Genomic DNA, 25,078 nt, shown 5'->3' with positions numbered 1-25,078 from the left:
GTCAGGTGATGTTTTAGCGCGCATTTCACAGCTGCATCGAATTCATAGTCTGTTTTCCTGACAGGTGACATTGACAGAGTTTAAATTCGTTTTATTTTCGTACTATGAAGAAAGGTATGTCTATGACTTACATAAATCGGATTGGAAAATATGAACATGATTGTTGATTTCGTTTTTGTCTTATTTCCTACATTCTCTGACGTGCTTTTGGAGCACAAGTTTGCGATTTGTATAAATGAGGACCAACAGAGGCAACAGAGTTTTCGGAATTTTACAGGTCGGGCTGTGAAAACTCAATTAATTACCAAGTGAAATAAGATATATGATGTAATTTTATAAATAATTATGTGCAAGTATTTATGCGAGCGGCGTATTTTGCAACAAAATTGGCTGTTATGTAGTCGAACGTTTCCAAACTGTAGAATTATGTATGTATGTATTATTCTCAGAGCAGGTCTAAAGGTTATCAAAAGAGATCGTGAGCTTGTAACAAATAAATAATAGCCATATTTAAACTAAATATGTATGAACATACATAATTTATGTTACATGTATTTTCCAGAGACACCAAGATGTCGGAAGAAGTGAACGCAGACTTCAACTCTGATGATGAAACAAAACACTTTGGCAAGAGACAAGTTGCTGAAATAAGTGGTGGTGTATTTGAATGCCACTCACTCGCCTCTTTTGGAATAGATAGTGAAGTATGTGAAAAATCGATCAATTTTGCAGGTTATTCCAAGAATGGAATGTGTGCACTCTTTATTTTAGGATGGAGACATATTGTTTCAAGTCAACAGCGTTGCAGGCCCTTTATCGACAGCAATTGCCATCAATTCCAAAATATATATAATTAATTTTGCGAATGAAACATCGGTTGAAACCTTGGGACTTGATGAAAATGTAGACTGTGTTGGCTGTACTGAGGATGGGAAATACTTGATTGCTGCCCTGACAAACGGATTTCTGTTAATATATGAGATAGCATCAGCGACGCAGATATTTTCAGAGTGCGATACTAAAATCTTTTTGGAGTGAAGTTATTTTTAAAAAATTTATTCTAGAACCATTGACGTTGCAGTCAATAAACTGAAAACATTCTGCTCGATTTGTTGCTCCAAGGATGAATGCAACCGAGTTTTGGTGGTCACAACCAATGGGACCATTGTTAAGTATGGATTTTCACCTTTGTTTTGGAAATTACTTTGTTTCTTTTGCAGCATCACAATTTCAGAACATGCAACTGTTGATGTTAAAATTGTGCAAACCAATGAGATGGACAATGTCTCCTGTGCCTCCTTGATTGCTTCCCCCTCTGGAAATCTCAACATAGCTCTTGGCGGCTCCAAAGTTGTCCTTTACTCGACTGACTCTTTTGAAGATATCTCCACATTCCCTATAATTGATGAAAACATGTCCATCAAAAGTTTATGCTTCTGTCCTGACTCGGAGTAAAACATTGGTCTAATTATAGTAATCAAATCTATTTCAATAATGTTGTAACTCATTTCAGCTGCTTATTAGCGCTATTCCGAAACGGTTGCATATCAATGATGTGTCCTCAAACATTGATTTCCTTCAACGTGCTAGAAATATCTGGTTTGGTCCACGAACTTACTCTAATCTCAAGCACTGAGACCAGCTCTGAGAAAATTCTTGTGCTGTCAAGTTTGGAAAAGTCATCATCAATAACTATGATTGAAACAAATGGTATTAAGTATTGATTTATCTAGCTTAATATTTAATCATATAACAAATAAATCTTTTAGGATTCAGAGAGGTATACTCATTTAGCGTTGGCCAAGGAGTGCATCTTGTAGATCACAGCGGTCTCTCTGATGATGTGATGTTTTTGGAAAGAGACGCCAGAGAAGAGCATAAAAAACAGTTATTGCTGAGGACCATAGCAAAAAGTCGGCCAGATTTCCAGTACGACTTAATATATCTCAGCTTATGGAATTTTTACCTTATTTTTATGCAGTATGAATAGACTTCTTCGTCAGACAAAGTTTTCTGAAGCACTCACTTTTGCATCGAAGTACAAGCTTGACTTGCAGCTTGTGCACAAGGCAGAGGTCACTCATCTCGTCAATAATGTGGTGAAAGATGACACGTTTCCTAAGTTAATGAATGCCCTGAAGAAGATAGATGATGCTCCTTTTGTTGCTGAATGTTGCCTCAGAGCGAAAATGAACTCCCATTCTGACACCATGGAGTTGTTACAATTTGCTCTTGAGAAAATCTCTAATTTGGACTGCAGCCTTGATTTGCAGAAGCAACTCTATCAAGCTGCAAGAAGGCTTGAGACATTCTGTCTACTCGCTGATGACCAGCAAAATTGGCTGGACTTCTACGATGGGAACTTACTGGGAATTCTGATAGGTTTCTTAACTCAGGTAAGTAATTTATTGAGTAAAGTAATTTGCATTAATTAGAACTATCTTTAAAGGGCAACAGCGTTCACGCTGGAATATTGTGGCGTCAGAATGAGCAAGAGCTTTTGCAGTGCCTCACATCAGAAACCATTCCAGATGTTCTTAACGTCATTTCCACCAAAACTGACTTGGCACTTGCTATTGCCTGGTTTGAAGTCTTTGTCCCTAGCGTGCTACAGCACATGCCGCAAATTCTACATGCTGTTGCAAAAATTTTGTGCAAAAGAGTTAGGTAATGACTAAAACATAATTTTATAATCGTTATGCTCAGATTGGTTCTTTAGTTTGTGTGCATACAAACCCTCTAAAAATTGGCCCTCTGAAGCTCTGAAGTTCTGCCAAAAGGCAATTGCTGTGGTTGAGCCAAAGAGTTTCTACGAGCCTTCTGGATGGCTTAAAGAGTGGCAGAATCAGCGTTCTTTGCCTGAGTCGCCAACTAAAGAGCTTTACATCATGCACAAGGCTCTCTCAGATTTAAGTTTGTTCAAGGAAAAATTAGCAGTCACAATGAATTTGGAAGAATACGCTCAAGTAAAAGCTGCTGTCTTCTGTTTAATAAATTCCCTATCGTAGTATTTGTTACAGCTTTCAACCATCGAAGGCATCCACACACTGCTGAAGAAAATACACTCAAATAAATTTCCAGAACTCTTTAGCAACTTTAAGACACTGATTCCTAATAGTAATGTTGATCCTGAGGAAGTCATATCTACATTTGTAGAAGCATGTTTTAAAAAAATTGGAAACTGTTCATGTAATAAACTCTATCTTTACTAAAATAGATGCATGTCTACGCTGGCTCCAAAATATTTGACTCAGCTATCTGGGAGGAAAAAATAATAGCTTTGATTGAGTTCCTCACAAGCCAAGAGGTACTCTTTTGAAGAAGTTAATTATAAAAGGAGTTTATTAACTGCATTTAATCCTATTTTAGAAAACTGCAAGCTGTGTTGAGAGAGTGCTGCAAGAATGTCCTGTACCTTGGAGCAAGACCATCAACGCCTTTGCTGTTCACGCTGAAAACCTTTCTATGGAGATGGGTGCTGTAGTGAAGAAACAAAGACATTTGGCTGGCATCAAAGTAGTTCTGGACAAATATGACTTGCTTCCATTGCTGGACGAGGGAGAGCATTCCCTGGATGTAATTTATTCAAGCTTTGATAATTATTTATTCATTCTTATTCGTGTACTTCTTTGCAGATCATCTATGCTTTCCGAGCAATTTTCTTCCATCAGCAACCTAGCATGCTCGAGGATGCGTTTGTAATTTCCACCATTAGATCAGGCTCTCGATTAGATGTTCACACCTTCTACATTGTCCATCTCCTGGATTACTTGTAAGCTGACAAAACACATTTATTTCTGATACTTAATAAAAATAATTGCAGCAAAATGGGAGAAGCAACAAAGTATTTGGAATCGCTCTGTTGTGAGGAAAGAGAGCCTGTTTGCGAAATGATGATGTGCAAAGTAGAGTCCTACATTTTTTTTGTGAGTTCACAAATAACGTGTAGCATATTTATATTAAACATAACGTTTTTAGGAAATGGTGGATGAAGCAGTGGATATTGCGGCCTTTCTGACAATTGTGGAAGATTGTTTAAAAGATTTGTGGAAGAGTAAAATGGGCAAAATTCAACTTCAAGTTGAAGTTCGTGAACTTCACAAAAGGATCGAATCGCTGCAAAACCGTATACGTGCTCTAGTGAGATTTATAACTTTGATACTAATTTCCTCTAAATTAAATTCACTCTTAATTTAGACCAAAATCAACGTCGCATCAACCAGGGAGGCATTCCATGAAAATTCCAAGGGTTTGTTAAATGTCTATTTTTCTGAATTCTTTAAAATCATGCTGACCGAAACAGGAGATGAAATTGCTATCATGGAATCATGGAAGCGTGCTTGTGCTGTAGGAAAGCTAGCAGAGCAATCAAGCTCTGAAATAGCTTTGATGTTTGCTAAAAACAACTGGTCTCTTAAGAGTGTGAAATTTTTAGAAGCCATTCTCACGTATGTAGTGTTTAATAGTTTTGAAACACTTAATTTAGAATGGTTCAATAGGGATTCCTTGCAAGATCCGATTACCATTAAGGAGGTAGACATGGTCCTTGATTTAGTTGAAAACATTCCTGCCACAAACCTGGAAATCATTGAACTAACCCAACTGATCGTTGGGCGCTCAACGCTCCTTTGTCCAACTGGTATGGACTAAATATATTTAAAATTAAATATATAATGACAATTTTCGTTGATTTTTTTAGGTTGTATCACAACTCTGCTGGAAAAAGCAACCAAACTTTCAAATATGGCAGATCTAATGAAACATAGCAGCTTGGAAACTACTCTTGAAGAATTTGGTTTAGGAGAAATGATGTCAACCAAGGACCCATTTGTTTCTTGGTCGTTTTCTCCAGTGTTTGATGACTCTCCAGTGAATGTGAAATCTAGCTCCGAAACTCTCAACATCATTCAAAGAGCAGATAGTCAAGTTAGTGATTGATTACACTCTTAGTCATTTCTATAACTTTCCTTACAGCTCGCCAGTGGAAATCCAGAGAACACTGAGAGGGTTTTTTCACATTTAGAGAAACTTCAAGTTGATCGTTGCGACCTCTTGGCATTCTGCCTCATCTGCAAGTACCTTTGCAAGAATTCTAAGGACCCAGAAATTGTAAGTTGTTTATCAAGTTATTAAAACTCCTCTTACCAGGTCATTGTGTGTTGCAGGCAAACGTGCTCAAAAATTCGAAGAAATCCCTCATTCAATCTCTTTTGAGCAAAGTTTTACAAGATCGTAAGGCTGACTTAACTCTGGCTTTGGAGTTACTCCTAACTTTTGATCTTCCTGATGCTCTCAACTGGTTGGAGACTTCGATCGCAAGGTTTTGAATAATACTTTTCTTTTATCAATTAATTATAACCTAATCTAATAAAATCAGAGTCAGGAATGACTGCAACCACCTGTTCCGCATCGCTCAACTTGGAATTGATTACTCCTCAATCCTTCAGAACCGAGAACACATTCCCAAGCTTGCTAACTTACTCATGCTGTCTTGCTGGGGGAAAAAATTGAAAAAGTTGGGACTTTCACCAAGGGGTAGTATTTTTTTTATTTTATTAAAATTGAAAATAAATATGAGAATATTGCAGGAATTATGAGTCAACATTTCACTGATCAGGAAAACACCTTGATGAAAATAATGCTTCAAAAGCCATATGAACCACTTTCAACTTTGGCCAAGTTTTGCAAAGACTTTGGCCTCGAGGTGAATGTCGAGATCATCAGGTTGGTTGAGTCAATGATTCTCAACTGGAAGCCCAACTTGGAACTCAAGAAATCCCAATGTGGACAAGAACGTAAATATAATTAAATACACTTTATAATTTAAGTTTCTTACTTGATTTCTTAACACTTGAAATTTGAATACATATATAATATATATTAAAAGAGCTCTGCTGTTTTAAAAGAGCAAAACTCAATCAGTGCAATTCTTCATATTTTAATTTCAGAGTTAGTAGTTATGAAAGATAAAGAGTTTGAGAAAAGAGTCATTCGGCTGGTTCGACAACTGCATCCCAAGTATTTCAAAGTGTTTGGGGACAAAGTGGACAACATTTGGGACAAAGTAAGACATTAGGCTATTTTCGTCAGCAATATTTGAATCTTAATATTTAGCTGAATCCCTACCATTATGAAATGTTTGGGTGTCTGCTGACCTTGAAGAAGTGCATCATTGGTCCTCAATTTTCAAGCATCCAGTCAGATATTCTCACCTTCCTTGAGCCTTACAAACGTTCTGTGTGAGTAAGGAAATCTTTGAATAAAGAAGTAATTACAAAATTTGCATTTTAGCACACCTAGAGGAGCTGAAATTGACAGATGGTTGAGCGCCAATCCAGATGAAACTGTTCTTCCTGAATTAGCCAACTATCGCCTTCCCTTCCCTTCATTCATGAATGATGTTCTGAATATCATCAGTGAGTTGAATAAATCCACAATTTGTTCATATGTAAATATCATTATTTTCAGAGTCTGAAGTTACCTTAAACAACTACATGATTTGGCTGAAGGCACCAACCGCTCTCAACCTTGATGCTGATGAGATCTGCATTTCGGCCATAAAGAACTCGGTACAGATCACTTTAAATATTCCAAACCCGTGTTACTAATTATACGACTTCAGATTACAGATGAAGTACGTCTCGGTGACTTGTCTGAGTGGAACTTAAGATCAAGCGAAAAGTTAGTTGAAGAAGTCAGTGAATGTGCTGGCCACATGAAGGATTTACCAGCTGCAGCTGCGATTTTGGACTACGCCTGCAAGAGAATCCCTTTGGGTCAGGACAGAATTTCGCTAATGGACCTTTGCCATCAAAAGCTGCTTGCTGCAGAAGAAGAAAGGGGGCCAGATGCATCAGTCAACTTGGAACACAAGGTTATTTTTTTAATAATCTTGAAAATTAAAAGGAAATCTAAAAGTTCCTTATTGTTTTCTTCTTACTTTCTAAAAGGTTCAAATAATTAATTAAAATCACGATGACTGTATTTGTGCAGACAAATATCAATACTATTTATGACCAACAGGTTTCAAGCAAGCTGACATTATACTGTGTGGTTCACGCTTTGCATGCATACAACTTAGCTCAGCAGCAGTATCTAGAGCTGGCCAGTCGACCTGAAGAGTTGATCGAAGCCCTGTATAGAGACGCCTCTATCATTGAAAGGGTGTGTGGAGGTGTTGGGAGCTATCCAGGTATGTTTAAATTTCACCTATTTTTAAAATTTATTTTGTATTGATGTATCTTTTAGATATTCACAGTGCTGTTGGAAATATTGCGCACATCACTTCCCTGGACATTGTGCAAATTCGATTTAACATTTTGAGCAACCTCTTGTTTTCTGAATCATCCTACACTGACTCTCTTGATGAGTCGTTTGTTGATATTACGAAAGCCTGGCAGCAGTACAACAAAGAATCTGTTTCCAATACTCTGGAGTCTAACACCAATTTACTGAAGTGAGTGTCCTACCAGAATTCCATTGAATTTATACAAAATCAAAAGTGTCATCTGACCATTGATAATTATTAAATATTCCTGAATCAGTGGAAATTTATACCAAAACCTTTGGACAAAGTAACAAATTGAAGGTTCTCAAAATCATTTTTAATTACTTTCAGAGCTCAATACATGTTGGAAGCTGGTGATCGGATGTCTAATTTGGACTTTTTGATCAGTATAATAAACAATGACAATATACCGTGCAGCAACAGCGTTCGCTTGAAAGCATGGCGCCTTCTGCTTGGATTGGCTCCGCTAAGTACCATTTCAGAAGGTACTGCCATGCCTGAAACAGACATTGAGTAAGTACTGAACAGTCCTAAGCGAATTGTTTGCACCTCAACTTTGCCATTCTAGCGAACATATGAGGATCCTCTACTTCTTGAGCGAACTTGAGATGATACAAGGCCAAGTTGGAATCTCAGTCACTCATTTCAAAGGCACAGACAAAAAGGCCTTTGTAGATGGCTTGTGGCACAACCATTCGTCTAATCCCAGAGCACTGATGTTGATATCAAGAGTTGCAGTCTCTTATGAAATACTCAACAGTAGCCTCTGGCAGAACCTGCTCACTAAAATGATCCACTTGAAAATGGTATTTTTATTGTTAATTTTGTATATAAATATACTCAAATTTCACTTTGTTGCATTAGGAGAAAGAGCTGTTGGAGTTGATGCCAAAGATGAATTCATTTGTAAACTTGTTCCACCTACAGCCCTTCATTAGGGCTTGGAATTTCTCAATCGCAGCGCCTTTTTCCAAAGGTATATTCAAATATAATTTTACTAACATCGTGTATACATATTGTTGTTACAGCTGATTCTCCAATGACTCCTGAGCAGTTCAACTTGTGCAAGCAAAACTTGATTCTTCTGCAAAAGTGTCCTATCTCATGCCACATTGACATACAAAATATTTTCAACCTCAGTCTCACAAAACAAAGACCAGAATTGGCCGCAGTGCTGATACCTTACCTGCCTCCGCAGCAATCAAAGAGGCTGATTCAGGTAACAAAGGCTTTAGTCTTGCTGATACCTGCATTAATTTTACTTTTATTTAAAATGCAGGAAATTCTCAAGTCTGTAGACCTTGCGGAGTTGGAAATACGGCTGGCCAAACTTGAGGATGACATGATGGGCTTTCCTGTACTAAGAGTAAATATTTAGGTATATTTTGAGGCTAGCACTCAGTCAACTAATAAATTTGCAGGTGAGAAGTATGATCAAACCAACAGCAAATGAGAACTAACTCTTCTAGGGCGAAAACTTCACTTAATATTAGAATTTTTTTCCGAGCTGGAAGTGGAGCTATAGTTAAATAGTAAATATATTAAATTATCATTTTCATTAAGTGGAACGTAATCTCATTTATTTTTTATTCTACTAAGTGCCAAGAAAATATGAGCTTAAATGCGCCGATTGTTGATAAAACTAATAAAATATTGACTTTCATTTCATCATTCATTTTATTTATTCAAACATTACTCACTAACAGATAATCGGAACCTCGGGTTTCTAATACAATGTGTTCACTAATGAAAATAATTTAGAAACGAGGAATTGGACTAATTAATATAAAACTGTCGAGAGATGCGCCATATGCACGTAGTTAACAGAAAACATTGCAGTGGGCCTGCTGAGTCCAGTTAGAGGGGGGCATGTTCTAGACAAAACCAAAGTTTTTTGTCTTGATTGCCAAGAGCAGCTTGTGCCGGAGCACGGCCCGACTACTGTAGAGGGGAATGTAGAGCCTGGAGATGCAGGTGTTGGCTGTAGGTAGGTGCGTGTCGTCGGCAGGTCGGATGGTCACACTCGGCATCGGCTGGAAACCCTCCTCTGACGCTGGTAGAGCGGGTGAACCTGTCCAGAAGTAAACCTGGGCAACAAAGCAATAATTTAGTAACTATCATTCAAAGCATTTCATTGATTCTGACCAAATCTTGGCGCTCATTGTGAGTCATTCTCTCTACAATAGCCCACAGCCAGCGTTTAAAACGCACAAGCCGGTCACTATCTTCGCCAGACTCGTCGTTGAAGCTTGTATACGAGATAAGGGTAGACACGTTTATGTCGCCCACTCCGTTCAGTAGCAGTCTGAAATCCTCTGCGGTGAGGTTGTCCAAGGATCCAGCTGGCAGGACGTCAAAGACTCCAGTCCGAAGTTCCTAAAATATAAACGTGGAATACAATTAAATGAATTGCAAACAACTTAATTTGCTTGAAGTATCAGAAAATAGTTTTCTGCAGTGCATATTTAATACCAAGTGAGATAATTGTAGGTCAGTGTCCTGAGCAGAAAACACAAGTTTAATACTCTGGTATCACCCCTTGATTAATGTTGCATGCTATTTTTTATTGGGACACACAATGAGCAAGACCCACATTTAAAATAACTGCAAGTACGTGAAAAATATTAGATTTCACAAACCTCAAGAGCCTTTTCTTGTGCTCGCAGCATTCTGAATTCAGCATAGCGTCTCACATAATCGTAAACATTAGTTGCGTTCACTTCGATGTCTCGGCCGCCAGGAATGAGGTCAGCAGAGCCGCCACCTTCTTCAGGACACAGATCAATGCTGAAACAAAAATGAAGTTTAATATTTATAAAAGTAGGCAGGGTATTTAATTTGCTGTTACCTAAAGGTGAGGTCAAGAGAGTTGAAGAATGTGCCGTTGTCCTTGGACTCTGCATCCACAACTAATTGTCGGAGACTTTCGTAAATCACAGGATCAAAAAAGGCGAGGTCATGAAAACGGATTTGCCGGCCTAATATGTATTTGATGACATGGCGGTTGAAAAATATCGGGCAAAGCTCATTTTGGAGTAAGCAGAGACCGACAAGTCTGCCAACGTTGCGGAACGCATTGAGTCGCTCAGGGGTCGCCTTTCCTTGTCTGGGAGAGTAAAAACCACGCTTTCCAGGGGAGTAGAACAGCGGGGCATTGTCCTCAGGAGACTCCTCCATGGCTTCCTCAGAGTCAGCTGCGCGAGCGCTTTGAGATCCTCGCTTGCTACGCTCAGAGAGACTGAACACGTCAAGATCTGAGCAGAGGAACAGTTACATTAGCACTATAGACGAGCAATAATTGGATAAAAGTTAACTTTACCTAATAATGCTTCAGAGGCCATGTCAGAGGAGTTAGCTACCAGTTCGACAGCTTCTTCGACCTTGGCCCTTAAGGCGTCCTCTGACGCGAGTAGCACGAGTAGGTGAGAAGGACTCAACTCGAGAAGCATTCCAGTGACTTTGCTAGCTAAGTGGGGTCGCAGGCCGTGGACTTTATAGTAGAGCCGCTCGCCAAGCTGCTGCTGGTGAGGAGTGAGGTGGTCGTTGCTGCCGCCAGGCGGGGCCAGATGTTGCAGCTGAGCGTCGCTGCTGCTTCCTCCAGAGGGGTAAAAGGGTCTGGCATCAGCGGATAGTGTACGTCTCATCTCCCTGCACCTAGGGCTTGCTGTTGAGCGAGGAAGAGCATTTCTTCGCCCCGATTCGCGGGGACGCAAACGGTTGAGGACATTGTACTGAGGATACTTCGAGCCGACCTGAGAGAAAACGCGTCCCGTTAACTTTGTAAAAAAATTCATTAAATGATATTTAAATTCAAAGAAATTATACAGGAACTTCAAACTTATATTCACCTGAGCCGTTTCAAGGTTTGGCAATTTGTCAGTGCTAAGCAAAGCCTCGGCAAGAGCTGTGTAATAGCTTCTGGCCACTCCAGAACCCTCTCCAGGTTCGTCTCTAAAGGTAACTTTCACCCTATTAACAGCAAGCGGAGGCTGCGCGCCATTGCTGCGGCGGTTGTAGTTGTTGAACTGTGTGTTGAATTCCTTGAAAGTCATCAGAACAAGCTGGCCGCGAACGCGCTCCATCTTATTGAGCACCAGATCTCTTTGTTGGGCGTTGCGCACCTTTTCCATTTCTCGCCGGAACTTAGCCTCCTTCACGGGAAAACCACCCAGCTCAGAGACAACAGAGCCTGGTTCGAGACCGACATCTTCCATGAATACTCTGCCGAAGAGATCAAGGGACAGTCGCCATCTACCCAATAGCAAATCATGCGACACTGAGTGGCTCAAACTGGGCTGCGGCCGTTGCAACACTTCTACAGGAGGGCTCGTTTCCACCGTAACATTAGCTCCTGCAGATTCCGCCTCGGACCTAAGTGGCTCAGTTGGAACTACTAGCACGTCAGGGGTGTCCCTGGTAGGACCGACTCTGACAATGACACTTTTCGTGGGAGAGCGGCTGACTTCGTCGGTGGATTTACGGGGTGACACTATGATAGGCGCTCTCTCAATGTGGCTATTGTCACCGTCAGTCTCCATGGCCTCTTCCTTAGGCTCGCTTTGCTTGTTTGAAGAGGGATCTGCGCTTGAACGGGCTGACAGTCCTAGTCTGGTTGGGAGCTTCTCCAGAGGGTTGTAGGTGCCAGGCAGGCTAGAGCTGCTCGATGGCACAATGATCGACTGGCGAGGAATGCCAAAGAGATCCTCTCGCCTCGCGTTTGGCTGCAAGAGCTGCGGCTGCTCAGCCAACGGCATTGCATCAGCAATGGGACTATCAAACGGGTCAGGCGGTGGGCAGCCAAGACAAAGTGTCGACTCTGATCTTTGGAAGAAGGGGTGCTTGCGCCCTTTAGAGCCTTGCAAAAACGACATTTGCTGAGATGGTTGTAGAGGAGTTGAAGGCAATTCATCCTCCATGCTTTCAGTCTCCATAGCGACCGGTGGTTGTGATAGCTCATCGTCGTTCTCTTCATTCTCGTTTTCATCCTGAAAATAAACAGTTGAGATCTAGAAATTTTAATTACGTGGGAAATAAATTTCACCTGGTTATCCCAAGCGTCAGCCATGAAACTGTTTTCTCTGGAGTCAGCTGTAGCGTTCCCTGACGCATTATTTCCGCTCGATTGGTGTGAGACATCGCCCGAACTGGCTCTCATGTAGTAGATCAGAGTGTCAAACACGTAGGCGACATGCTTCAGGGCAGACACATCCAAGACGGGTAGACTATCTCTGTGTTCATTGTTGTGTGCCCTCATGAGTGAAAGACAGTAGGTGAGGAACTCTCTTCTGGTTGCATTCGGATCTGCAGCTAAATAATATAAAACTTACAAATAAATTTGCAAATTTTTGACGAACTTACTCTCTCTGTCTCTGCGTCCATCGGAGAAAACAACTCTTGGTCTTGCTCCAGTGAGAGCGACCGTTGGTCTGCTTGTGGTGGCGGCTCCCACGATTGGAGCATGTAAAGGATGCGATGGATGAGCAGGGTCACTTGTGCTGGTTAGGGAGGCTCCAAACCTCAACTGAGCTTCTGTCGCATCCATGACCGTCAATAACCAGTCCCAAGTGGGCTTCAGTTGAAATTCCATGAAGTTCTGCAACCCACAATTTAAAACATAAACTTGTAGATGATTGGGTTGAGTTACCTGAACAGCAATTACATCTTGTGAAGACAAATCCACAGAACGATTGAGCTGCGGTGGATTGTTCCTGTAATCTGGAATCATGGCAACCAAGTCAGACACTTGACGCACTATTATTCCAAACGCTCTGGCCAAGCAGCTAGCCGTTGTGCTCATAGTTAATGGTTCTTGGCTGACGCTAGCGGCAGCAGCTGCAGCTACGGCAGCACCAGTGGTGCCTGTCCTCCTCAAGGAACCTGGGTCAATGAAAACCAAGCTTCCTCCTGCAGGTGTAAAAAGAAACATCAGAAATTGTTCGACTTTAAATTTGGACGATGGAGGGCAGGATTGGAGTAAAGAGGAAACAATCTGAAGAAGCTATCACACAATGGAATATGCGCTGGTTTATAATATTTACTGCGCTCAGTCAATGCAACCTTTTATTCACCGATTCTAAGTATCACTGAATGGAGTATCTACATGTTTTGCTAACATTTGTCCATCGCTGACAGTCAATCATCTACAATCCACTTTCATGCTAACACTTTGCATTCTGCAATATACTTCACTCATTGTCTGGGCAAGGTTGTTACACTTGAATCTGATTTTTCATCAGTTTCAAAGTCCGAATCATTCCGATCACTTGCCAAATTCAACCGATCACACATGGAAGGCTAAGGCTAAATTTATAAATGTCATAGACGCCACCAGATGAGTGTGGGTTTGCGGGAGCGTGGGCTTTGGAACGCATCATATTACCTACTCGGGCGCCGGAACGGGTGGAGCTACTATGTAGGGTTGTGGCATTACCTACGCGAGTTCCGCCAGACCTAGGAGCAGACTCCCTTGACCTTATAGCCCATTGCATGGACTGTGGAGCCAAATTACTACGCTGTCCATGCGTTCCACTGGTTCTAGGGATAGAGAGAATTTCAGTCTAGATGAAGTTAATTTCTGGCGTTGCTCGACATACCCTCCCCTTCTCTCCAGCTGCTCATCGCCTAGCTGGAGTTCGTCAGCGTCCAAAGGTTCTGTGTCAGCGTCAGAATCATCATCATCTTGTTGGCTTGAGTCTCCGGAGTCCTCTTCAGGGAACATAATTAGAGATCCTGTGTTATTCATCCACAAATTACCCTGACAAACATCATCAATTGGATACGAACCAACTCCTCCAACCGAGTTTCCGCTGCCCTGGCCACCACCTCCTCCTCGAGATGCTTGGGCGTTTGAACCTTGGTGTTCATGCTGGCTTTGGTTGTCATCTGAATCTGACTCTGTTTCAGCAAGCAAGTCCAATTCAGCGTCACTCTCTCCTTCTCCGCCACCAACTTCGTCTGCACCGCTGGCCTCTGCATCTCCAGCCACTGCTCGTTCTGATGAGTCTCCTTGTTCGCTGCCTTCATTATCTGCAGAGATGCATGTTAATACATATTCAAAATTTTAAGTAATCAATTAAAACTTACCTTCAAACATATCCTGGTTTCTAGTGACAAGTCGTCTTGTGACTATTACGGGCGACATTTCCCGCTGGCCTGACTGTAAAACAGCAGCGTCTTCAACCGCACCTGCCACGCCATCAGTGGACACTTCTCCAGCAAGCTCTTCTGCCATCATTGCTACCACATCAGAAGCTGGAGCCGCAGCAGAGGCTGTGAGACTGCGGCTGCCAACGATAGACGAGATTCCATGGGAAGAGTGTGGCAGCATGGGCTCAACAGAGAAGAGTTCTTCACCACCCTGGATGACATCATTGTGGTTGGAGGCCAAATGGAATGGCGCTGTAGGTTTTGCGACACCCAGTCTGACAGGAGCTATCAGCGCGTCGGCTGTCTCACACAACTCCTCGATGGAAACACGGAGGAGACTCTTGAAAACGCGCTTGCATTTGGACAGTGGCTGCGACATGGTTGTGTTTAGTCTCTTCTTGCCTCCAGTAGGGACCATTTCCACGCTGAACACAACGAAGATGCGAGCCACAGATCGCACAAAGCGACGGGCTACAAGTGTAGCTTGGTTGCCCTTCACTAAAAATAAACGTTTATATATGATCAATGATATTTTTAAATTAACATGGTACATACATTTTTAAGATTTAATATGGTAAATAATATATTACCTGATTGTTCATTATTCATCTCTCTGACGAGGGTGGTCAGCAAAAATTCAAGCATCTCATTGCAGCATTTAACAATCAGGCAGTGGGTGAACTTGTCAAGCAAAGTGGTGCCTGTTTGACTGGTCAAATATGTTTGGTCTTCATTTGATCCTGAGGTGCCTGGACCAGGGGCTACTCCCGACATAATCATGCTTTTCACGGCAGACCAGTCTCCTAGAAGACGCTCCAGCGCTCGTCTGCTAAATCTTGGGGGCTCCAAGTCATGGTCAGGCATGTCTGGCTCAACATCTGAGGAGGGAGTTTTCCTTGAAGATGTTGTTCTTGAACGTGCATTTCTATTGAACTGTCTTTGTTCTACAAGCTGACGGCCTACGGTCTGCGCGAGGAAGAGCAAGATGGACTCTCCCCGTCCATTTGGCATACTGACGAGAGCACTACACTCTGCCACCAGACGATTTAGAAGATCATTCCTAGACGGTGCGTGGCCGGAAATCAAGGTCTTGCATTTGCATTTCTCCCAGCAGTCGCAATACGCGGTGGGAGAGGTGCGCTTCAACTTGCAGTCGTGGCCTTTGTGGCAAACCCTAGCGCATTCTGTGCAACAGCAAAGAGAGCCAGTGAGCCCGCAGGTCCGACATTCGAATATGTCCTGGTTTATGTGTTCAGCACCAGTCCACGTGAAGCTGCATGTGTCGTTGCAGCAGAGCACGTGAAGAGGATTGTCGTCTGGCGAGGAACCAGATGGATACACCATGCTGAGCATTTCGTTTTCGTCTCGGGAGAGTCGCTGGATAGCGTCCAGCAAGGTGAGGGCAGCTTGGTATGCCCTCTGCGAGACGGCTAGCATGAAGGGGGTGTGACCCTGTGCGTCTTTAGCTGTCAGTAGAGTCTTCAGGTATGGAGCAAGGGCAGCGTTTTCGCACAGCAGTTTCAAGATTGAGTGAGCGTTGTTCTTTCTCTCAATTGGGTCAACAATATAATTTGTGCTTCCACCACCTAAAACGCAAACAAATGAAATTATTGCCACTGCATTTACAACAGAAAAAAGTCGTCCATACCTGCAGACGATCCTGCAAGTCCAGATTTATTAGGCTGCGAGGACAGCGAGCCAATTAGGCTATCTTCGTCGCCGCTGTTTGTCTCAAAAGTCTCAGGAGGCCAACTAAGTGTTGGAATGGGATCTTCGTTGGCTCCAGAGGAGGCCGAGGGGTCCTGCAGATATTCACCAAGTGTGGCTGATCGTGTAGCACGACGCATCATATCTCGCAAGCTTACAGACTTGCTTGAAGTGAGAGCATTGGTGATTACATTTATGGGCTCCAGAGATGGCCCACTTTCACTGGTAGAGTCTTCTTTGTTAGAGGTTGGGGCACACATGGCAACACAAGCATGGACCACATTACGATTTCCATCACACCTCTCTTGCACAATAATAGAACCAGTTGCCTGGGACGAGCTGGAGGATGACTTAGACTCTTGTTCCAGAGAGTCAAGAGCAGATGTCACACCTTCCAAGTCACATCTCAATACTCGAGACATTAGTATCTGAAAGGAAGATACATATTGATAGTTAGACAAATTAAGTATGCCCAATCAACCTGGTATCAAAAATTTGATTTTCCATCTCACTAACCTGGTTTTCCATCACAAGCACCATGACAGCAACTTGAGTCTTTGAGGCACTGCTTGAAGCGCCAGCAGTGCTAGCTGAATTACTCCCAGCAAGAGGATGCAGGCCAGCGGCCAAACACTTGATGGGAGGCAGGTCAAGCCAGTGGGGATCGCGGATGGCGTCCAGAGAGTCTCTTGCTAGTGGATAGATGGAGCGGTTGCCGTCTCTCAGCAGCAGCACTGTTTCACCTTCACCAGTGCAAGTTAGGCTGATGTTGCTTGGGTCCTGCCCCATGAAGGCGGTCAAATCAGTTGGAAACAAATGCTCCTGCTCAACTCTGCCAGAGCTTAAGTTGTAGATCGAGTAGCTGAATTTGTTCCCAAGTCGGACAATGCCATGAATATCTGTGAGATTTAAATTTGGTAATTGATACTACTAAAATAATAAAGAAAACTTACTCTGGTTGTCAATGGCGACTGCCAAAATCTGGTTGCTGTCTGGGATGTTTATTTTTCTTGGGGTCTTCTGGAAACAATCTGGAGACCTAGATGTTGCTCCAGATTTTATGACCTGAAGAACACAATCATTAAGACGATCAATCCTCAATGAAAACTAAGAACTCTCACCTGTAACTCATCTACTCTGAGAAGTCTACAATCTTGAAGGGGATTTCCTGCCTCTTCCGAGGTCAAGCCCACATCTTTAGGATCTTTTTCCCTGGTGGCGTTGGTCGGGAACTTCACAGCGGCGAAGTCACCATCAACTTTCAGAACTCTGCCAACAGGCACTGTTTTGACATCTTCAACAAAAATTACATCCTTCAAGGGCCACTCTTCCTCGTCCTTCTTTTCACTGTCCTCGCCTTTTGGTGCCATCTTCTTGTGCCTCTCTGCAATTCAAAAAAAGCCAGTAAGTAATAGGATGATCACAAACAAGTTAACCACGAACTCTTACTGTGAGAGTTGCTGGCAATGCTGCCAGTGTCAGAGCAGGTGGACGAGGCTGGAGAGGGAGGAGGGGGCATATCTAGTCGGTCAGCAGTCTCCTTGCTGCTCTTAGATCCAAGCAGCAGCAGCGAATTGGCCACTGAAGTAGTGTTTGCAGAGGGGGAGGGAGCACTCGACCCAGAGGTAGCGGCCCCATTGTTGGCAGGGAAATTTCCAGAGGCTGCGTTAACCATGGCTAGTAATTGAGAAGCCATGGAGCCTTCACTAGTCTTACCACTGCCACTGCTGCCTGAGGGAATCACCCCAGCAAGTGCAGAAGACAATGAATTTGAAGGTGGTGGCTGTGGCGGTGGACTCTGTGGCAGAAGCTTGAAGCGACAAACCTCATTGAAGTTCCAAGCAGAGTGGAGCAACTGACCCACTTTTGGTACACCACCAATTACAGTGAAACCTGCAATAGTAAGTGCCAAGGGTAATTAGTGTTGAACTAGCAAGGTTCTTAATTGCTTCAAAAGAGACTAGATTTCAATTATTCAGCCCGTTGCCCTTTCCTTGAATTACCTTGGACTACAAGCCTCTTTTTTAACCTCAAAATGTACCAGTTGAGAACAACTTAAATTTAATGCACGATTTGATATACTTAAAATTATGATGGATTATATATATATATATATATATATATATATATATATATATATATATATATATATATATATATTGCTTGAAATGACGTGAGATTTAAGTATACACAAATTAATTGATTTTTAAATTCTCAAATTAAATTGCAACTCGTTGATTGTATTATGATGTGTGACTTGTTGTGGCAATCTTAATTTACGTAACAATAATTACCAATCGCTCCAGCTTGGTACATTGGGCAACTTTTCATGCACACCTGGCTTCCAGCCACAATGTCTGTTGAGTGAGAGGAAGAGCCAGATGACTTGCTCTTTTTGGTCTTCGCTCTGTGCCTGTCCCAGAGCTTCTTTCTTTGATAGAATGGCAACACACCCCTGACGAAAAAATTATGTTGAAAGATATTTATAAATTATGAGGACTTGACTAACCACCAATAGAACGCTCCCGTTTCAAGCCTAGCCACAGTGCAGAGAGAGCAGACATAAATATTGTTGATTTTGTAGTCGGCAGGCAGCTCGCCAGGGAAATTAGTGGCAGCGTGTTCCAGTCTGAGGGCAACACTGTGTCCTAGAGCTTCATCCATCCAGCTTGCGATTCGGCCAGAATCGGTGACAACTGTGCACCTGGTTGAACAGGCTGACATCTGAGAGATGACCTCGCCATTCAACGCAAGACTCGTCGCTTTGGGGTGAAAAACATCTTTGCCACTCTACAGATAACATGATGTTAGCATTAGAGTAAATATGGTAACCTAAACATCCTACTTCAACGTTTCTATAGGGTTCAGCATCAGCCCATCGCCACTGATGAAGCTGCCCAGTATACTGATTAACAGCGACCAATTCCGAGTGGAGAGCAGCAATCATGGAAAAACGGTGTGGCATTTCACCACCCCTGGTAGGCCAGTAGTCGACTTCGTCTGACACCCACAATGGACTTTGTGTGACGCATTCCTTTTTCTTCACTTCAGCTGCAATTTGATAACATTTTTACATATTGGTTAATCTGTTTATAAAGACTTCAAGCAACCGCAAATTTTGGCTGTTATATCCATGATTGCCATTCTATGTGCAATTATCCCCGTGATTTAATTTAATTTGCAAATATTTCTTATCACTCAAGCAAAAGCAACTAGTCATAATGTTAAAAATGCAAAGCTGCAAATTAAAAGGTGATTTGTTTCTACAGTTAGAGGACAAGGTAGACTTTTAGAAAGTTTCTCCCTGTCGGTGAAAAACAGCGCATAGGAACAAGCAGAACTGAAACTCTGGGCCAAGGCAAAGCACAAACAAGCATGCACACAGCGAATGAGAAACTCACTCGTGTCTTTGTCGGCCCAGCCTGAATCTCTTAGAGCGGATTCAAGCCAGCGGCGGCCAGGTCCAAAATATTGTCTGTCTCTCCAGCGGGAGAAACTATCTCGGTCTCGATCAGAAAGGTCACCACCGCGATCTGCGGCTGCAGAACCCGAACGCTCACCTGCAGGTCGCCTGCTTGACTGACTACTGAGCCCCACTGGAGCTCCACTGCGAGCTCGCATCGAGGAGTAGTTGAACATGTCTTCAGAGAACATTGAGTCTGCATCAATTATGACGCTGTTGTGGTCTCCATGAATACTTCCATCCAACAGAGACATGAGGTCTTCCGGCACATAAGAGTCTTGGCCGTCCTCGCCGTCTTCACCTTCGTCATCATCTCGTGACAGAAGATTGTTTACAGCCAGATTGACATCCAAATTTGTCCTCTGAAATAATTGAGAATACTTTGATTTATTAGCCGTGTCACGCAAAAGTTTAGGTTAAGACATTTCGGTACTTGAAAGGTTAAAAGAACGATGCAAAACTCTATTTTTATATGTTAATAATTATGATGAAACATGTTTTAACTACCAACAAAGTGACTTTGAATGTATTATGGCGAGAAAAAACAACAAAAAGAGCAACAAATATTGTTATTTAAATTAGCAAACAGAGCAGAGCCATTTATTATTGTTCTTTTCAAAATATTGAATTACACTCATCAAGTGTGCTTAGGTAGCTTGGCTAATAGTTACGCAACAGGAACAAATTATTGCCTTGAAACACGTAAATAATAAAAAATACCTAATTTTATCTCAGAAATTTTCTAAATTTACAATTAAACTATTGCCTTATTGAGTGTAATCACACAACCTATCTAAGATTATGAAAAAAAGGTAAAATACTCAGCTCCTTTCAGGAAAATTTTAGCTTCGCATCATGGGCTTATTAAGATTATGGAACCCACTTTTTCACAAGCACGTTCTATAATCTACTGCTAAAAATAGAATGTGACTCTTTTGCTGAAGTGGTGTAACTTGTCTTAAGGTTTGGTGGTGTTTCTACAGAAAATCAAGAAACATACACACCCTCCACTTTAATAATTACCCCACAAGTTAACGCAAAAACATCACTATCAACATAAGACACTCAATTTAACCTGCAGTTCCCTGATGATAAGGTTCCTGCTTTTGCCTTGGAGAACAACCTGGGCTTGCGATACTAGCTCCTCAGGCACGTAAGCCGAGGGCACCACTGATCGGCTGCCAGTGCTGGCCATAATGACGCCTCCTGTGCCCCTGCCAGTGCCTCTGAGGGGCCCAGAACGCATAATCCGTGACCTCGTCCGGGTCAGCTGTCGGCTTGCACTGCTGCTTGCGCTCGTCTTGTTCCTTCAAACAGAATGACGCCAAGTTATGCAAAATTGGATGAAGTCCATTGATAGTCTTAACGATTTTCCAGGGTCATTGCGGCTCAAATCGAGGCGGTCTGTGATGATGGAGAAGGCAATCCTGCAGACACGACCATCCTCCAGCAGCAAGGCTACGTGAGAAGGTCCAACCGCACAGGAAATGATGCCGACCTTGACGCTGCCGAGGGCGCCGGGCGTCGCTTGTCCGAACCGGTTCATCTTTTCAGATACGTCCTTCAATCTGAAAACATCAGTCATTTTCGACGTGTTAAAGAACCATGAGAGCGTGACACTGGTCGCATGCCTCCATTGCGAAAAGATGGAGGACGCCCGATTCGAGAAAACAGACTCCCTGGAGTGCACTTTGACCCATGGTGGACCATTGAAAACAGCACACAAGCGGTGCATTCAGAGGTTTGTTGGCCGCCGCAGCCAGCAGGAGTCCGTTTCTCGCCATTTTTTATTCGTTTTGGCCGACGTGGACGCCGAATTTATGGCATGGGAAGGTTTATCCTGGTGTCAATTACGAACCTTTCGTTGAGTTGGTCCTCAGTGCCCGGGAGCGGGTGCACCACCAAATGAATTGATGACATATTGGAATTGGATAATCTGTGCCGGATGTCCGTCAACTTATCTATTTTCTGGTTTAGATGACAAACATTATTTCGTGATAAAGAGCTGCCGAACAGACACCCTACTGATCCACAGCCATGTTTTTTTCTTTTTCCACCAGTCTGCGCTCGCTTCTTGTCGCTTGTTCGCTCGTTCTGCCCCTTCCCCGTCATTTCGGTATGCTGCGATCGTATGAAGTCGTGTGATTCCGTCAAACCTGCTCAAGAGCGCGCGAAAATGAGAAAAGCCTCGGGGTCTCTCAATCAGGCATTATACAGGGTGTACAAGAAATGAACGACCACTGATCCCGGGGCTCTATTTTGAGAACCCGGAGTCCGATCCGAAAAATTCCAACGGCGGCATAAACTTTGGCTGTGGAGGAAGAGACCAATAATTGGTGTCTACCCTCCCAGGTCGATTGTTGCGCCGGTACAATGCAAAATGCTCAGGCGAAAAAGGTGTCTTATGGAAAACTCAGGTTAAATTTTTCCGAGACACGAACCTTCGTTTTTCTATCGTGCAAACAGGTTTTCCAGGGTAAAATTTCACGGGGATTCCGAATCCAGCGTTATTTTTTCGATTTGCAATGTTAAATTTTTCAGGAAAGCGAAATTTTGAATTTCAGGTCACCAAAAATTACGGCTTTCCCAAATTTTCTCACAAAATGTGAAGCGCAACATCGATTCTGGCTGAAATTTTCCGGCGAAGCCATTGTTGATGTGAAACAATCGAAAAAATTATGATTTTTCATGAAAATCGGTGAAAATGTCTAACTCCGGCAACACGTGTCGGGAAGCTCAGCTCGAAAGGAGAGTTAGGGGACAAATCTTGTCGAATAAAGTCGAAATTCGGTATGCTGCTAGAAAATGGCAAGATGGTCTGGAAAAATTTTAGTTTTTGAAAATCAGACCAAAATTGTCCACTTTCATAAGGGGTCCGTGTTTGGCCTTGCAGCTCGGCACCTATGGGTCTGAGAGTAAAAATAAGCACAGATTCTGAAAGCTGATAAAATTTGCAATCTTCTTTGTGTGGAACAAAAATTTCTTCCGCCTTCGACTTTCCCGGAAAAATCCTTTAAAAATTCACTAAACTTCTTGGGAAAAGGAAAAACATCGAGAAAAAATTTTCAAGATAGCCAAAACCTAGCTGGGGTCTTTATTAACTTCTCGTGAAAAAATAAAAACATTCGTGCAAGCCGTTTTCATGCTGCGCACGATTTCCCAAGTGTCCAACTTGAAACATACATTAATTCTTTTGATATTATTTATGATATGTATTTATTTAAAACACTTACATACATACCCCAATGAATTTTTGAGTCGGCGAATTATATCGATTGTTCAAGTACATAAGTAAAATGTCAGTTGAAGAATGACAGATTTTGAATTTTGAAACGGGCAAAAAAAATCATAAATGCAACAATTACGCCAAACAAAATAATATCAACAAAGAATAATTATACAACAATCACGCACAATCGCATCAATCGCACCGCAATAACGGAGAGCTTGAGTCCCCCATAATGAAACGGAATACAAAATAGTTTTAGCTCTTTTAGACCTTTATTTTGCAGTTAAGTATGTGGGTGTATCGAGGAGCCGGTAATGGAAAAACGAAAAACATCTTTTGACGGACGGCGAGCTTTGCATGTGCGGACATAATACAAAGGTCTAGCCGCTCATATCTGCATGTTTTCAAAAATTTCCCTTTGAGCCAGCGGATGCACCTGCTGATGTTCTCTCGAGATTCAGTACTCTGATCCAGATAGTGAAGGGTCGGTCAAAGGAAAAAGAAATGATAAAAACTTACCCCTCTATAGAAGAACGAGGAATTAAAACGCGCGCTGCGAATCAACTGTATCTCGGTGGAAAAATCTGAAAAGTGACAAGTTAGTAAAAGTCAGCTGGCGGACGCAACCGGTGAGGGCTGCAAAAAAGGGAGGAAAAAAGAAATAATTGTTTTATGCTCGGCGCGGCAAAGGAAAAAGACAGTAGAGGAGGGAAAATCTTGGGTATTCGCTCGTTATAGATTCAAATTTTGGTTTATTACGGATCAGCAGGGCAACTGTGCCCCATACATCCACATCCAGAACTTAACAAAAATATAACAAAGCATTATACCCCGAGTTTTTGTCAGAAATTGAGTTTGCTGAACGTTTCTTAAATAAAATATTAAAGTTTCATTATATTCCGCCACTTGTGTGTTCTGAGCGGAACGGCGCACAAGAGCAATTCTAGGGCTGTGAATTTTAGACGATTGACTATTTTTTCTGAACTTCTAATCATCGTGGGACTATCAAATGAGCACTTTCAATGTCTTAAAATCCCGTCCAAATCTACCATTATTTTCTAATGAAACTGCTCGATTTAACTAAAATCTACCAGTGCATGATTATCCTTTTCAATTAATCATCCATATAAATTTATCTGTAAAATGGCTGTGAAAAATGTATTTGTATACTATATTGATATAATACCAAAGTTAAACATGAATTTGTATGAAATGTATGCGAAGGAAACAATGAAAAATAAAAACCGTCTAAAACCGACTAATTTGCTCTTAGAAACATTCTAGAAATATTCGACTATTTTGGCAAAAAAACGTCTAAAATTCACAGCCCTAGTAATTATAATTGATCCTCTCTATCTCTAAGGTACCCGGAGCTATGTTCAGCTCAATATCCTCCTCTCTTTTTAGACTGGTGATTGAATTAAAAATCCCTTGGCATTTGCTCGTCGATGCCAATGAAAATTTCGACTTGCACGGTCTGAAAATTGTCCCGAATCATAGCAAAAAATTATATAATGATTTAGACATTCCGTTAACTAATGGCAATGCTACTTAAAATTAATAAATTATCAGTTATTAAATAACTTCGCGTGCCAATCAAATAGTTTGTGGGTGTATCGAGAAGCCTGTAATGGAAAAACTTCTTTTGACTATCATCTTTTAATTATTGTAAGTTAATAGTCGTGTTACAAGACTGCAATACAAATAATTCACGATCACAAATATTGCTCAATAAACAATTAAATGTTTACAACAAAAATAATTTATCACAATGTCTTACCCCGATCGAATGTTACTATTATGCTGTTGCTTCTTCAATATTTTTCCACGCACGGAACTTCCTATTTGGAGTGAGCCTTTGACATTATCGTCGTCGTGCGCGGTGCAAGGGCCGGTCAGTGCAGGTAACGCGCTTATCGCACAGTTAGACTACCCTTTACCGATTCGGGAAATCGGGAGAATAATATAAGCTAGACTTGTGCCAGCCGCTTTAATCGTAAGCTTATATAGCCGCATCTACCCGTCATACGCAAGGGAGAGCGTATAAAAAATCTTCCCCTCCATATGTGCAGATTGCTCCTGAGCTTCTAGCGCGGTCATATGCACATGTAGGCGTAATTTTTTATAGCTGATTGGCGCGCGCAAGGGAACATTTTGGTTTACAGTCACTGCGACTACCTCTATCAATTTGTTTTCTGTTGAAATAGTAACCAATAATAATGGTATGTGGTTCTTTCTCAAGCGA

At 42.0% G+C, this 25,078-nt stretch overlaps 2 protein-coding genes across 4 annotated transcripts; one reads left to right on the top strand and one right to left on the bottom strand.

Annotated features, from left to right (window-relative positions):
- The first annotated feature begins 7 nt into the window (after window positions 1-7).
- On the top strand, window positions 8-8,956 carry rod (rough deal). The gene is made up of 37 exons (XM_065479315.1): window positions 8-114; window positions 563-704; window positions 772-1,010; window positions 1,065-1,172; window positions 1,221-1,451; window positions 1,514-1,710; window positions 1,770-1,929; window positions 1,982-2,396; window positions 2,450-2,667; window positions 2,720-2,966; window positions 3,021-3,158; window positions 3,218-3,307; window positions 3,370-3,576; window positions 3,636-3,772; window positions 3,824-3,926; window positions 3,979-4,140; window positions 4,198-4,249; window positions 4,304-4,448; window positions 4,500-4,639; window positions 4,700-4,926; window positions 4,975-5,109; window positions 5,166-5,320; window positions 5,378-5,535; window positions 5,589-5,795; window positions 5,949-6,064; window positions 6,115-6,239; window positions 6,292-6,416; window positions 6,469-6,569; window positions 6,623-6,874; window positions 7,024-7,192; window positions 7,249-7,456; window positions 7,619-7,801; window positions 7,857-8,094; window positions 8,153-8,264; window positions 8,317-8,507; window positions 8,568-8,654; window positions 8,710-8,956. Exons 2-37 carry the CDS (start codon window positions 573-575, stop codon window positions 8,746-8,748), a joined length of 5,949 nt encoding a protein of 1,982 aa, XP_065335387.1. The 5' UTR covers window positions 8-114; window positions 563-572; the 3' UTR covers window positions 8,749-8,956.
- hyd (E3 ubiquitin-protein ligase hyd) lies at window positions 8,947-21,728 on the bottom strand. 3 transcript variants are annotated; one of them, XM_065479314.1, is made up of 26 exons: window positions 21,463-21,728; window positions 20,972-21,172; window positions 20,680-20,911; window positions 19,543-19,966; window positions 18,987-19,192; window positions 18,651-18,931; window positions 18,436-18,596; window positions 17,591-18,034; window positions 17,263-17,525; window positions 17,095-17,206; window positions 16,658-17,040; window positions 16,083-16,569; window positions 15,025-16,020; window positions 14,372-14,932; window positions 14,072-14,314; window positions 13,882-14,017; window positions 13,719-13,822; window positions 12,933-13,192; window positions 12,647-12,881; window positions 12,330-12,595; window positions 11,137-12,273; window positions 10,608-11,040; window positions 10,137-10,542; window positions 9,928-10,075; window positions 9,434-9,664; window positions 8,947-9,375 (listed from the first exon to the last, which is right to left on the bottom strand). In XM_065479314.1, the coding sequence occupies exons 1-26, from the start codon at window positions 21,714-21,716 to the stop codon at window positions 9,163-9,165; spliced, it is 8,817 nt and encodes a 2,938-aa protein (XP_065335386.1). In that variant the 5' UTR covers window positions 21,717-21,728; the 3' UTR covers window positions 8,947-9,162. The 3 variants fall into 3 exon arrangements, with proteins under 3 accessions (XP_065335386.1, XP_065335383.1, XP_065335384.1); XM_065479311.1 differs by having other exon boundaries at window positions 13,668-13,822; window positions 21,463-21,727; XM_065479312.1 differs by having other exon boundaries at window positions 13,668-13,822; window positions 19,702-19,966; window positions 21,463-21,727.
- Window positions 21,729-25,078: the final 3,350 nt, after the last annotated feature.

Source organism: Cloeon dipterum, chromosome 2 (assembly GCF_949628265.1).
Source record: "Cloeon dipterum chromosome 2, ieCloDipt1.1, whole genome shotgun sequence".
Taxonomy (NCBI): Eukaryota; Metazoa; Arthropoda; class Insecta; order Ephemeroptera; family Baetidae; genus Cloeon; species Cloeon dipterum.
The sequence above is the reverse complement of the archived record's forward strand: the minus strand, read 5'-3'. Positions and strand labels throughout refer to the sequence as shown.

Excerpts from the sequence above, each read along its gene's own strand:
- rod (XM_065479315.1), top strand. The coding sequence starts at position 573 with ATGTCGGAAGAAGTGAACGCAGACTTCAACTCTGATGATGAAACAAAA. Across the intron at positions 4,927-4,974 it reads TTCAAAGAGCAGATAGTCAA|CTCGCCAGTGGAAATCCAGA; the intron begins GTTAGTGATTGA and ends CTTTCCTTACAG. Across the intron at positions 6,875-7,023 it reads CAGTCAACTTGGAACACAAG|GTTTCAAGCAAGCTGACATT; the intron begins GTTATTTTTTTA and ends TATGACCAACAG.
- hyd (XM_065479311.1), bottom strand. The coding sequence starts at position 21,716 with ATGACGGGGAAGGGGCAGAACGAGCGAACAAGCGACAAGAAGCGAGCG. Across the intron at positions 17,041-17,094 it reads AGTCGCCATTGACAACCAGA|ATATTCATGGCATTGTCCGA; the intron begins GTAAGTTTTCTT and ends TAAATCTCACAG. Across the intron at positions 13,823-13,881 it reads CAGCTGGAGAGAAGGGGAGG|AACCAGTGGAACGCATGGAC; the intron begins GTATGTCGAGCA and ends CTCTATCCCTAG.